Source organism: Panthera pardus, unplaced genomic scaffold (genome assembly GCF_024362965.1).
Source record: "Panthera pardus isolate Hobbes unplaced genomic scaffold, ASM2436296v1 HiC_scaffold_4, whole genome shotgun sequence".
Lineage (NCBI taxonomy): Eukaryota > Metazoa > Chordata > Mammalia > Carnivora > Felidae > Panthera > Panthera pardus.
Window position 1 is genome coordinate 6,860,180 of NW_026526969.1, and position 13,773 is coordinate 6,873,952.

Sequence of the window (13,773 nt, forward strand, 5' to 3'; positions counted from 1 at the left end):
AGATACAGAAACAACTTAAATGTTCATTGATAAATGAATGGATAAAGATGTGGTATATATACACAATAGAATATTACTGAGCCATAAAAAAGAATGAAATCTTTCCATTTGCAACAACGTGGACGGAACTGGAGGGTATAATGCTAAGTGAAAGAAGTCAGACAGAGAAGGACAAATATATGACTTCACTTACATGTGGAATCTAAAAGACAAAACCAGCCAATCAACCAACAAAACCAGAAACAGACTCATAAATACAGAGAACAAACTGGTGGTTTCCAGATGGGAGGGAGTAAGGAAATGGGAGAAATAGGTGAAGGGGATTAAGAGGTACAAACTTCCAGTTGTAAAGCAAATAAGTCACGTGGATGAAAAGTGCAGCATAGGGAATATAGTCAATAATATTGTCATAATGTTGTATGGTGACAGATAGTAGTTACACATATTGTGGCAATGAGTAATATACCTGAAACTGATAGATCACTGTATGTCAATTATACTTCAATAATTAAAAACAAAAAGACATGCATAGGGTAAAATGTTTTTGGGTAAACTTTTAAAATAGTTTTTCCAAACCGATTTAGTAACTTGAAATCTTAAAGTTTTGGTACATTGAATGAAATGATGAGTTGAGTTAAATTCATTGAATATCCATATCATTTCCAAATAGTATAGAATGATAAAACATTAATTACTGCACATAACTTTATCCACTTCTTGGTTATCATTATAGAGAAACTCAAGATATTTGGATCTATCAGTAAATATGTTTCATGCCAGATTGAAAACTTATAGTATGAGGAAGTATGTGTTCTAGATGTTATGAAATGTATTTGTAAAAGTGCCAACCTAAAATATGCTGATGTAACAGATAGTTCACAATTATTTATTTAATTGTTCACTAGAAATTCAGGTTCCTAAAGGTTAAGAATTCTAATTAACCCTAATTCTAAGAGTTAATAATTCTAACTCTAATAATTCTAATTCTAATTCTAATTCTAATTCTAATTCTAATTCTAATTCTAATTCATTACCTAGAAATAATAAGGGAAAGAATTCAGTAGGCCAGGAAAGTAAGCATTTTTGCTGTTGTTATAAAAGGTATGAGGTATGGAGATGCATTTGTGTTGAGGGAAATAAAAGTGATTTTGTCTTAAAGTAGAGGTGGCAATTTCTCAGGGAAAGAGAAAAGAGACAAACTAAAATAAACATAGCAAGTTGTAGAAGATTTGTGGAAAAGGAATCTCAGGAAAAGACTTTCATTATGATCCAGTTAGATAAGGTTAAATAACTTTGTAATAAGGGTTTTAAAAATAAGCTTTAATATCAATAGTGTACATATATAAAAGTAAACCTTAATTTTTTTTTAATCTTCTGAAAGGACAAAGTTTTCTCAGATTATTGGTCTGCTTTTGATAAGATATTGTAAAGAGCTTTTCTTTACCTTTTTTTTTTTTTTTTAATTTTTTTTTTCAACGTTTTTTATTTATTTTTGGGACAGAGAGAGACAGAGCATGAACGGGGGAGGGGCAGAGAGAGAGGGAGACACAGAATCAGAAACAGGCTCCAGGCTCCGAGCCATCAGCCCAGAGCCTGACGCGGGGCTCGAACTCACAGACCGCGAGATCGTGACCTGGCTGAAGTCGGACGCTTAACCGACTGCGCCACCCAGGCGCCCCTTTTCTTTACCTTTTGAAGTAACCTGCCTCAAAAGAAAAAGGGGGGGGGGTTTCATCAAAATAATGTCCTGTTTGCTGTCTTTATCTAGTTCTTGATTACTTAAGTAAACTGAGTGTTCTAGGTATTAAAAGATCTAAGTTTTTGCTCAGCACTATGTGACTTTCTAAATTTGCTTTTAACATCTATTGTCACCATAGTTAAATGGATAACTAAGTGTTGTTTTATAGTGACCTATGATTCTATTGACCTTGTGTTTTAAAACCTTTTTTAATTTTATTTTTATTTATTTTTTTTATTTTTGAGACAGAGAGAGACAGAGCATGAACAGGTGAGGAGCAGAGAGAGAGGGAGACACAGAATCCGAAACAGGCTCCAGGCTCTGAGCTGTCAGCACAGAGCCCGACGCGGGGCTCGAACCCACGGACCGTGAGATCATGACCTGAGCCGAAGTTGGACACTCAACCGACCGAGCCACCCAGGCGCCCCTAAAACCTTTTGATATTTTGACAAATTTCCCCAAATCAAATTCTAAATATAGTCTTTTCGACCTTGAGTTAACTTTGAGTTTTTCCAGAGGGTCTCTGGAACATCTCAAAGGATCTGTTCTACTCCTTATAAAAATGGAGATATTGGGGTGCTTGGGTGACTCAGTCGGGTAAGTGTCCGACTCTTGATTTCAGCTCAGGTCAATAGTCCAGGGTTGTGGGATTAAGCCCCACGTTGGGCTCTGCTCTGAGTCTGGAGCCTGATTAAGATCTCTCTCTCTCTCTCTCTCTCTCTCTCTCTCTCTCTCTCAGGGTGCCTGGGTGGCTCAGTCAGTTAAGCATCTGACTTATGCTCACGTCATGATCTCATTGTTCATGGGTTTGAGCCCCGTGTTGAGCTCTGTGCCAACAGCTCAGAGCCTGGAGCCTGCTTCGGATTCTGTGTCCCCTCTCCCTCTGTCCCTCCCCCATTCATTCTCTCTCTCTCAAAAATAAATAAACATTAAAAAAAGAAAAAAAAATTTTTAAAAATGATTCTCTCTCTGGCACAAAAACAGACACTCAGATCAATGGAACAGAATAGAGAACCCAGAAATGGACCCACAAACGTATGGCCAACTAGTCCTTGACAAAGCAGGAAAGAATATCCAATGGAAGAAAGACAGCCTCTTCAGCAAGTGGTGCTGGGAAAACTGGACAGCGACATGCAGAAGAATGAACCTGGACCACTTTCTTACACCACACACAAAAACTCAAAATGGATGAAAGATGTCAATGTAAGACAGGAAGCCATCAAACTCCTTGAGGAGAATGCAGGCAAAAACCTGTTTGACCTTGGCCACAGCAACTTCTTACTCAACACGTCCCCAGAGGCAAGGGCAACAAAAGCAAAAATGAACTATTGGAACCTCTTCAAAATAAAAAGCTTCTGCACAGCAAAGGAAACCATTAGCAAAACTAAAAGGCAACCGACAGAATGGGAGAAGATATTTGCAAATGACATAGCACATAAAGGGTTAGTATCCAAAATCTATAGAGAACTTATCAAACTCAACATCCAAAAACCAAATAATCCAGTGAAGAAATGGGCAAAAGACATGAGTAGACACTTCTCCAAAGAAGACATCCAGATGGCCAATCGACACATGAAAAAATGCTCAACATCACTCATCATCAGGGAAATACAAATCAAAACCACAACGAGATACCACCTCATACTTGTCAGAATGGTTAACATGAACAACTCAGGCAACAACAGATGTTGGCGAGGATGCGGAGAAAGAGGATCTCGTTTGCATTGCTGGTGGGAATGCAAACTGGTGCAGCCTCTCTGGAAAACAGTATGAAGTTTCCTCAAAAAATTAAAAATAGAACTACCCTATGACCCAGCAATTGCACTACTAGGTATTTATACAAGGGATACAGATACGCTGTTTCGAAGGGGGACATGCACCTCCATGTCTATAGCAGCAATATCAACAATAGCCAAAGTATGGGAAGAACCCAAATGTCCATTGATGGATGAATGGATAAAGAAGATGTGGTCTATATACACAATGGAGTATTACTCGGCAATCAAAAAGAATGAAATCTTGCCATTTGCAACTACGTGGATGGAACTGGATGGTATTATGCTAAGTGAAATCAGTCAGTCAGAGAAAGACAAAGATCATATGACTTCACTCATATGAGGACTTTAAGAGACAAAACAGATGAACATAAGGGAAGGGAAATAAAAATAATATAAAAACAGGGAGGGGGACAAAACAGAAGAGACTCATTAATATGGAGAACAAACAGAGGGTTACTGGAGGGGTTGTGGGAGGGGGGGATGGGCTAAATGGGTAAGGGGCACTAAGGAATCTACTCCTGAAATCATTGTTACACTAGATGCTAGCTAACATGGATGTAAATTTAAAAAAAATAAATTTAAAAAATATATATCTGGCTATGACTCTCCCAAATAACATTTCCAATTTTATCCCACCCTTCTGATGTGGAATCACTAGGAACAAAGACTGCCCTTGAGCCTCCTTGAAAAAGACTATGCCAGGTCCTCCTCACTGCTTAGATGGTAGCCAGACCCCAGGGACCTGAAGCTTGGGGACAGATCTTTCAGCTAAAGAAGCCCTCCATCTGACAGCTGGTCTTTTTTTCCCCTTAAGTTTATTAATTTACTTGGAGAGGAGAGAGAGGGAGCAGGGTAAGGGTAGAGGCAAAGAGAGAGGGGAAAGAGAGAATCCCAAGCAGATGCCTCAGTGCAGACCCCCTTGCAGGGCTCGAACTCACAAATCGAGAGATTATGACCTGAAATCAAGAGTCGAACGCTTAACCGACTGAGCCATCCAGGTGCCCCCTGACAGCTGGTCTTATATGAACACTGGAGACCCTCTGCATCAAAGGACTAGAAGGAGAAGCAGCTGATATGGATGTAGACTGCTTCCACCCAAGATCATTTGAACCTGAAACTCTTTCTTCTTCCCATTCATTCCTTAACTCTGGTATTAGCCTGGAAAGATAACACCATCATCGGTATCTCCCAGGTCATTGCTGAAGGGGATAATCTCTGGAACTTAGAACAGTTTTTCATTTTGGGCTACGAGGAAACCTGGCCTAACTGACCCCTGGTCTTTTGATCTCTTTAGCTGGTTACCTTCAGGTTTCAGTTCCCGATCTAGGACCATTGGGTTTATTATGCTGCCCCTCGTTTGTTTTGTACAGTCATTTTTTAGCCTTGTACCTGTGGCCCATCAAACCCTTTGTAGAAATGATGGACCCCATGGGTGATGCTGGCTCAAAGTTTCAAGATGACCTCTAGTGATTACAACCTTGATAAGATACGGACTTTAAATGACGAACATCCAAGAGTTATTTCTCTTACCTTTTCTTGTTACTCAAACGTGGTCTTCAATGGCCTCCATTTGCTCTGCACTTTTCCCTTTGACATGCAACATGATGATCAGGAAAGGTGCGGGACAAAACCACTAGATATGGAAAGCCTGACTCTGGAACAGTGATGATTTCGAGGAAAGATCTTGATCAAAAGGGGGGCGGGCAGGGAATGTGAAAATGAATAAAGAAAATCTCATTCAAAAATGGAGCTGGGACATCTGGCTGTCTTGGTCGGTATAGCATGTGACTCTTCAACTCAGGGTCATGAGTTCAAACCCCATGTTGGGCGTGGAGCCTACTTATAAAAAAAAAAAAGAGTGGGGAGCCACAAAGGGAGAGGACTGAGGCACCACCACTCACACAGAGCAGCAGGAAGAAGGGAGATTTCCAATCTGCCCAGCAACTGCACGCTGCCCTCACCTGCAGCCAATGAGAAGCTGCAGCCAATGAGAAGCTTCAGCCAATAAGAAGCTAGCAGCCCAGTTCTAGCTCTCCTTTTCCTCCAACGAGCTTTTGTGCCAAACAATCCCTGGAAACTTCCTCCTTTCCTCTGTAGAAGGTTGAGCTCCTCCTTTGTTCTCCAGACTTGCCCATGGTTCCCCCTAGTTTGCAATTTCTCTGCTATTTCAGAATCAACTCAATTGATGCTCCATAAACTTTGTTGCTTAATTTTTTTTTATTTTTATTTTGAGAGACAGAGTGCATGCCAGCAGGAGGGGGGGGGCAGAGGGAGAGAGAATCTTTTTTTTTTTTTAAATGTTTTATTTTACTTTTGAGAGAGAGAGAGTGCGAGCGAGGGAAGGGCAGAGAGGGGGCAGGGGGACAGAAGATCCGAAGTGGGCTCTTTGCTAAAAGCGGAGAGCCTGATGCAGGGCTTGAACGCTCGAACCACAAAATCATTACCTGAACCAAAGTTTGATGTGCAACTGACTGAGCCACCCAGGTGTCCAGAGAGAGAGAGAGAGAGAGAATCTTAAAATCTTAAGCAGGCTCTACACTGAGCCCCTGACATAGGTCTCAATCATATGACCCTGGGATCATGACCTGAGCTGAAACCACAGAGGGGTTGCACAGAACTTAATTTTCCAAACAACATAAACTTACCTCTCTAACGTGAAAACATTTAATTGGCATGTCCAAACACATTAAACTTCCCCTTGTTGCTTTGTTTTGTTTTGTTGCACAGAAACATGAGGAAGAATTCCATACCAGTGTCAGTGCAGGGAATGGGGGGACAAGCCAGGCAATCAGTCAAAAATACTGACTCAGGGGGCGCCTGGGTGGCTCGGTCGGTTGAGCGTCCGACTTCGGCTCAGGTCATGATCTCACGGTCCGTGAGTTCAAGCCCCGCGTCGGGCTCTGTGCTGACAGCTCAGAGCCTGGAGCCTGTTTCGGATTCTCTGTCTCCCTCTCTCTCTGCCCCTCCCCTGTTCACGCTCTGTCTCTCTCTGTCTCAAAAATAAATAAACGTTAAAAAAAATTAAGAAAAAATACTGACTCAGTTTCTTTTCTTTGGAGAAGATTCAGGTTTTACTGAATAAGGATATTTAGGAGTACATCAAATCTTAATGGAGAAATCTTTATTAAAACCTTTCCTCCTCCTCCTCCCCTCTCCCCCTCCTCCTCCTCCTCCTCCTCCTCCTCCAGCCCATGGGGCCTCCTGCTGAAGAAAATCTCCAGGCTCCACCAAGGATAGCAATCTCAAGAGCAGGGTCCAGGTACCCTGAGGCTGAAGGTTCAACAGGTCACATTTGCTGCTGTGCTCTGAGTAAAGAAATGTATCTTTGCACCCATTTTTCCTTTGGCTGTGCACAGACTTTATGGCCTTTTTTGGTAACGAATCTACAGAAAAGAGAAGCTGACAGTCAGTACTGAGAACTTTTGCCTCCTGAAGAGATGGAAAGGGAGGGTCAGCCACTTGACGGACTCTCTGGCCTTGCTGCACCTGTTACACAGTTTCTGTTCCGTCTTCTGATCCTTCTTTCCCCTTGGCCCTGTTTTCTACTGGAGACCATGCTTCCAGGCCCACCTCCCCCAGGAAATCATTTCCAACAGCTCTAGTCCGAAGCATGTAACCTGTACCATGCCTCTTAATTCTTTTGTTTTAATGGAAAAGCTTTATTGAGACATAATTCACGCACCATGCAATTTACTCTTTAAAGTGCATAATTAAGAGCACCTGCGTGGCTCAGTCGGTTAAGTTCCCGACTTCGGCTCAGGCCATGATCTCATGGTTTGTGAGTTTGAGCCCCGTGTCGGGCTCTGTGCTGACAGCGCAGAGCCTGGAGCCCGCTTCAGATTCTGTGTCTCCCTTGCTCTCTCTCTCTCTCTCAAAAATAAAATAAAACATTAAAAAAACTAAAAATAAAGCCTATAATTATAATTCACTGCTTTTTAGTAGATCCACGGATGATGCAAACATTACTACCACCCAGTTTAGAATCTTTGCCTCAACCTCCCAAAAGGAACCTCATATGCATCATGCTGCTTAATTCTTCTTTTTTTTTTTGTCGTTATTTTTAATTGGTGGAATTATAGCACGTGAAATCTTTAAGCAAAAACAGGCGATAAAAGCCCGTCATGCTGTTTAATTCTTAACCACATTATCCTGGGCTGTTTGCGGTGGCCGCTTATACGGGATTCCTGCACTCTCACGATGCTGTGCACTCATGGAGAGTGGGGGGTCATGGTTGATATCCCTGAATGTCCTCCAGCCTTCTGTCCCCTGAGACCACTCCTGAGGGTGATGAGAACCTAGGTCCGGGGCACTTTAGCCTGGAACAACTTGCAGGGTACGGTAGTATTTACGGGGCTCTCAGGCGGGTCCCAGCACAGGCAGAGAAAAACAGCCCAAAGTGGGGAGGGGTGAATAAGGGAGAGGCAGAGTTTTGTGAACGTTTGAAAGCATAGCTGGGGAGCGCCTGGGTGGCTCAGTCGGTTAAGCGTCCGACTTCAGCTCAGGTCACGATCTCACACTCCGTGAGTTCAAGCCCCGCGTTGGGCTCTGGGCCAATGGCTCAGAGCCTGGAGCCTGCTTCCGATTCTATGCCTCCCTCTCTCTGCCCCTCCCCCGTTCATGCTCTGTCTCTCTCTGTCTCAAAAATAAATAAACGTTAAAAAAAAATTAAAAAAAAAATTTTGAAAGCATAGCTGGGAATGTCTCTGACATCACTCCCATTGAAAGAAATATAGGCCAGCCTTAGGGACTGGTTGACCGGTGGCAGATTGTGGCAGAAGTGATGGTGTGTGACCTCACAGACAAAGTCATAGAAGGTTATGGAGTTTCTGCCAGGTTCACGGGGGCACTTATGCTGGAGCTTAGAACGACCTTTTTTTTTTTTCTTTTTTTCTTTCTAGTTTTTATTTAGTTTTGAGAGAGACAGAGACAGAGCATGAGTGGGGGAGGGGCAGAGAGAGGGAGACACAGAATCTGAAGCAGGCTCCAGGCTCTGAGCTATCAGCACAGAGCTCAATGTGGGGCTCAAACTCACAAACCATGAGATCATGACCTGAGCCAAAGTTGGACACAATTGACTGAGCCACCCAGGTGCCCCCCTCTTTTTTAAAAAATTATTTTTTATTAATTGTATTTATTTATTTTGGAGAGAGTGACAGAGACAGAGAGAGTGAGCAGGGAAGGGGCGGGGGGGGGGAGAGAGAGAGAGAGAGAGAGAGAGAATGAATCCCAAGCAGGCTCCACACTGTCAGCACAGAACCCGATGTAAGGCTCCAACTCACAAACCGTGAGATCATGACCTGAGCCGAAACCAAGAGTCAGACGCTTAACCAACTGAGCCACCCAGGCGCCCCTATTCTCTCTTTTATACCCAGCACTTAGCACATTGCCTGGCACATGGTTTGAAAGTTAGGAAACCAAGGCTAAGGGTCACACTTGTTAGTGGCAGAGGCAGGGTGATGATGAGGACCTAAGTTACCAGGCTCCCATCCTGAGCTCATCCTGGCACTGTGGGGGTGCACCCAGCACCCATGCAATCACATGGCCAGTAGGAACCCTGAAAGCCCAGACAAGAAATACTCACATCACAGCCCGCTGGGAGCAGCTGTTCCTGGTGAATTTATAGGAATGCACCCACTTCCAAGGAAGGATCTTGTGGCTATATTGGAAGCAGCAGAACTTGGCCACATTGCTGCCACCTAAAAAACAGGGAAAGGAAGGAGCCTGGAGGTGGCCCTTTGCTTCTCCTCCCAGCCTGCCTGAGAAGGGAGTGGGACAGCCCCATACGTGTGGCAACTCCGAGGTGGACACTCAGGATGAAGATCAGGAGAACAAGAAAGCCAACAGGAAGGCTCTTCATGGTGCCACAAGCGGGGCCCTTCACAGTGTCCTCCCAAGTTCCTCCTCACTCCACTGGACTCCCTTTTATAGGGTTGAGTCGTCCCTGAAGAGAATCCAGAGAATTTTGTGGTTGAGGCAAAAACAGCTCTTTTGACCCTGTCAGGTAAGAACAACCTGTTACCCAAGGAAGAAGACTGGAAAGAAAGGGAAAGTCCTCTGAGGGAAGGGGAGGAGCCAGCACCCCACTGGGAGTTTCTGCCTGCCCCTCCCATCCCCTGCTTTTTCTGAATCAATGCTTTCCTGTTTGAAAAGCAAAAGCAGAGGGAATGAAATAATAAATCTTGAGAACTGACTTAAATCACCTTAGAACACAATTGATGTTGTTCTGGACTGATCTCTAGCTCTTGACCCTAGCTTTCTTTGCTTCCTAAACACTGCTTATCTCTTGGTGAAGTACAGACAGTCTCAGGACAGGAGCACAGAGCAGCCCAGCCATGATAATGAATGCTGAAGAACAATGCTCGGGCGTGTGCCCGTCCTGTCTTCTCAGCGCCACACATCACCTGACACACAGGGTCAGAGCTGCTTGGGGGCACTTCAAGCTACCTCTTCAGGGTTAGAGAGCTCCAAACCAGACAGAACATCACAATTGCCTGGAGCCTGAACACACACACACACACACACACACACACACACACACAACTATATTCCCTGTTCCTGCTTTGTACCTCCTGGATCAGGCTTTTTGGGAGGGGTATCCAGGAATCTATATATTAGCCAGATTTGGCCAAAATGGGGAAAGTGAATTCTAGAATGGGGCAGTGAATTTCCCCAGGAGACTCTGGGGGGCAGGTAGAGAGGGACTTTCACATCTGTGTTTCATAACACTGTGTTCAGTCATATCCACCCCCGTCCTCCAGATGATGCCCCCTGGGGCTTTAAAATTTTGAGTTTAAGGTAAAAGAAAAAAATCCACTAGCCATCTAGAACCATAGAATTTTTCAGAGCTGTCTGAGACCCTTTAAAACAACACCCGCCCCCAACCACCCACCCAAGTCACCCAGACTGTTCTGACTACAGTTCTGAACTCACTGCTGACCTTGTCACAAGCTAAGACAGCTCAGACTTTGACAAAGTATTTTTAGGTTCTTTTTAAAATTTGGCTGAAATCTGGGGTGTCTGGGTGGCTCAGTTGGCTGAGCGTCCGACTTTTCATTTTGGCTCAGGCCATGATCCCAGGGTCGTGGGATTGAGCCCCACTACGGGCTCTGCACTGAGCTTGGAGCGTGCTTGGGATTCTCTCTCTCTTTCCTTCTGCCCCTCTCCTCTTCACACACACACACACACACACACACTCTCTCTCTCTCTCTCAAAAAAAAAATTTGGCTGAAATCTATATTTTCATTGCTTCCACCAATTCACCAGATCTGTTTAAAAATGCCTAATTTCTCTTAGCTTCTGTTAGAAGAGGAAGAAATTGAGGTTTTGGCCGATTTGAAGACCATTGTTTTAGTTTGGGTTCCCCTCAAGCAGGGGAGGAGACGAGGACCCCAGTGCAAGCAATTCGTGATCCCAGAAGACACCAGTCGAGGAGAGGGGACGGGAGGTGGGGGACAGGAGGACACCAACACGGAGGCGGGTGATCACGCAGGTTACTGCCAGGAGCAGCCACGGCGTGGGGGTGGCTCTGAGGGGCTCGGGGCACCGGTGCAGAACAAGCCTGAGTTGGCCCGACTGTGGGGTGAAGAAGTGGGGATACTAACTCTCCACCTCTCTGCTTGTCAGTGACTGAAGGCTGCACCCCATCATCCCTGTCTTGTCCTAGGAGCGGGCCAAGCGTGCTTGGGATCAGGGGAAGGGCTCTGAGGCAGGGGCAGGTGTCCTCAATAAGCAGCCTTTGGCTCACAGAAGTGAACGATAAGGGGATACGCATGGGGCCCCAATAGCACCTGCTACGATCATTATCATGTTTTCCCCGAACGTTCTCTTTTTCAGGCTGAGCCCCCACCCCCACCCCCATGCCTTCAGTTTGCCCCGCAAATCGGCCACCTTCCTACTGGCCACCTTCATGCCCCAGTTTCTGCTCCAGCAGCTACAGTGTGCTGGGCACCCAAAGGTTTCGTACATGGGGCACAATGAACACTAACCACAGCGTTCTCCAACAGCATTGGCTATTGTTGATAGTGCTGCGGGGTACAGGTGCCCCTATGAATCAGCACTCCCGTATCCTTTGGATAAATTCCCAGTAGGGCTATTGCTAGGTCGCAGGGTAGTTCTATTTTTAATTTTTTGAGGAACCTCCACACTATTTTCCAGAGCGGCTGCACCAGTTTGCTTTCCCACCAACAGTGAAAGAGGGTTCCTCGCCAGCATCTCTTGTTTCCTGAGTTGTGAATTTTAGCCACTCTGACCAGTGTGAGGTAGTAGTATCTCAGTGTGGTTTTGATTTGTATTTCCCTGATGATGAGCCACGCTGAGCGTCTATTCATGTGTCCGTTGGCCATCTGGACATCTTCTTTGGAAAAGTGTCTATGTATATTTCAATACCTTGGTGAAGGAGGAGGAAATGATATGGCAGATAAATTACTGAATCCTGGATCCTGCTCTCTTGCCCCCGTCCTCTTCCCTGTGGTTGAAGCCCATACCCTCTTGACCCCTACCCTCCAGCCTGCTAGTCGGCCTTCCCACCGACTGGTGGCTCGGTCGGCTGAGTGTCCGACTTCGGCTCAGGTCATGATCTCATGGTTTGTGGGTTCAAGCCCGCGTTGGGCTCTGTGCTGATGGCTCAGAACCTGGAACTTGCTTAGGATCCTGTGTCTCCGCCTCTCTCTGCCCCTTCCCCACTTGCACTGTTTCTTCTCTCTCAAGAATAAAGAAACATGAAAAAAAAAAAAAAAGAGGTAATTAAGGCCAAGGGTGGGGCCCTGATCTGATAGGACTGGAATCCTTATAAGAAGTGGAAGAGACATCAAGATGTGTGCACACAGAGCAAAGGTCGTTTGAAGGCACAGTGATGAGGTGGCCACCGGCACACCCAGGAGAGAGGCCCCAGGAGAAACCAAGTCTGCTGACACCTTGACCTTTGACTTGCAGCCTTCAGGACTCTGTGCTCCAGAAATAAATATCTGTCATTTATGGCAGCCCGAGCTGACTGGGTTCTCCCAGAAGCAGATCCTTAGGCAAGGATTTGAGCATAAACAAAATATTTTGGAGGATATTTTGCAACGGAATATCCTTCTGCTGGGGGCAGAACACTCCGTTCTGTGTCTGCAAAGACTCCACCCTCCCAGCCTACAACCCATGTCATCTGTTGGGGGAAGCCTTTCCTCCATCGTTCCCAGCTGGATCCTGTGGCCATCCTCCAGCTCCACATTATACAGAGCTGAATTGCAGATGGCGCTCTCCACACACATCGGCTTACCCGTCTGCCTTCCTTCTTGGACGGTGAGCTCTTCCCGTTCATTTCTTCACTGACTCATTCATGCAACAAATGATTTTATTGTTGTCGTTCTCCACACCGTGTGAGATGCTGAGATCCAGAGATAAACAAGACAGATGTGGTCTCTGCTGAGGACGTTCTCGTGGAGGGAATAGACATCGAGCAGAAAACAATTACCCAATACCTTATCAATTACCCCTGGGGCATGTACTTTGATGCAGAAGCTTAGGGAGCTTCAGAAATGTACATCGAGGGAATCTGAAGGAGGCTAGGGTGCCAGAAGAGTCTTCCATTAAAGAAAGTGATCTTTGCATTTAGCCTTGAAGGACAACGTACTGGTTATTCCCCATTTGTACCCTCACCCTGCCCCTGCAATTCATCATCAAGGAACCAGGAAGAAGGCTTCTTGTTGGTTTTCATAAGCCTTCAGCACAGAGTCTGGAATCCATTTATGTAACACACGTTTGCTGGGTTCTCACAAGGCACCCAGGCACTGCCGCAGGCCCTGGAAGTACACGGTGGACAAGACCAGAGTCGAGTGAATGGAAATGGATCCTCTGTCTACTGTCCCCAGTGAGATCTGGACATCGGGGAGAGAGCAGAAGGGGGCCCAGTGTGTTAGGAGGGTCTCCCCAGAGCTGGGCAGCCCCCACAAGAGGTAGGCTCCTTCCTAGTTTGGGTCTGATAGAAGCAGGGTGGAGTCAAGCCAAGAAAAACATATTCCCTGGAGTCAGAAAAGACAAACCTTTTTCCCATTTGCATGTTCCCAGTTACTCCACTTAATCCCCAAAGCAGTCCTGTGAAGGAGGTTTTAGTGGGCCAACCATCTCCCGCCAAGGAAACTGAGGTTCCAAGAGGGGAGAGAATTTGTTCAAGGTCACACAGCTCTCAGGCAGCAGAGCCAAGGTTCAAAGCCAGGTGTGTCTCAAGTTTGTGCCCTCTCCTGCCTCTTGAGCGTCCCCTGTCCCCTGCTCCCCTCC

General features: G+C 45.5%; 1 protein-coding gene across 1 annotated transcript; it reads right to left on the reverse strand.

The window, feature by feature from the left end:
- Nucleotides 1–6,696: 6,696 nt before the first annotated feature.
- On the reverse strand, nucleotides 6,697–9,522 carry CCL26 (C-C motif chemokine ligand 26). Its single transcript, XM_019421573.2, has 3 exons — nucleotides 9,301–9,522; nucleotides 9,098–9,212; nucleotides 6,697–6,899 (listed from the first exon to the last, which is right to left on the reverse strand). The coding sequence occupies exons 1-3, from the start codon at nucleotides 9,371–9,373 to the stop codon at nucleotides 6,803–6,805; spliced, it is 285 nt and encodes a 94-aa protein (XP_019277118.1). The 5' UTR covers nucleotides 9,374–9,522; the 3' UTR covers nucleotides 6,697–6,802.
- Nucleotides 9,523–13,773: the final 4,251 nt, after the last annotated feature.

Bases quoted from the DNA above. Each gene is read 5' to 3' on its own strand.
- CCL26 (XM_019421573.2), bottom strand. From the start codon at position 9,373: ATGAAGAGCCTTCCTGTTGGCTTTCTTGTTCTCCTGATCTTCATCCTG. The intron at 9,213-9,300 runs GTATGGGGCTGT...CCTGTTTTTTAG, and splicing joins CCACCTCGGAGTTGCCACAC to GTGGCAGCAATGTGGCCAAG. The intron at 6,900-9,097 runs GTGAGTATTTCT...TCTTTTCTGTAG, and splicing joins TGCTCCCAGCGGGCTGTGAT to ATTCGTTACCAAAAAAGGCC.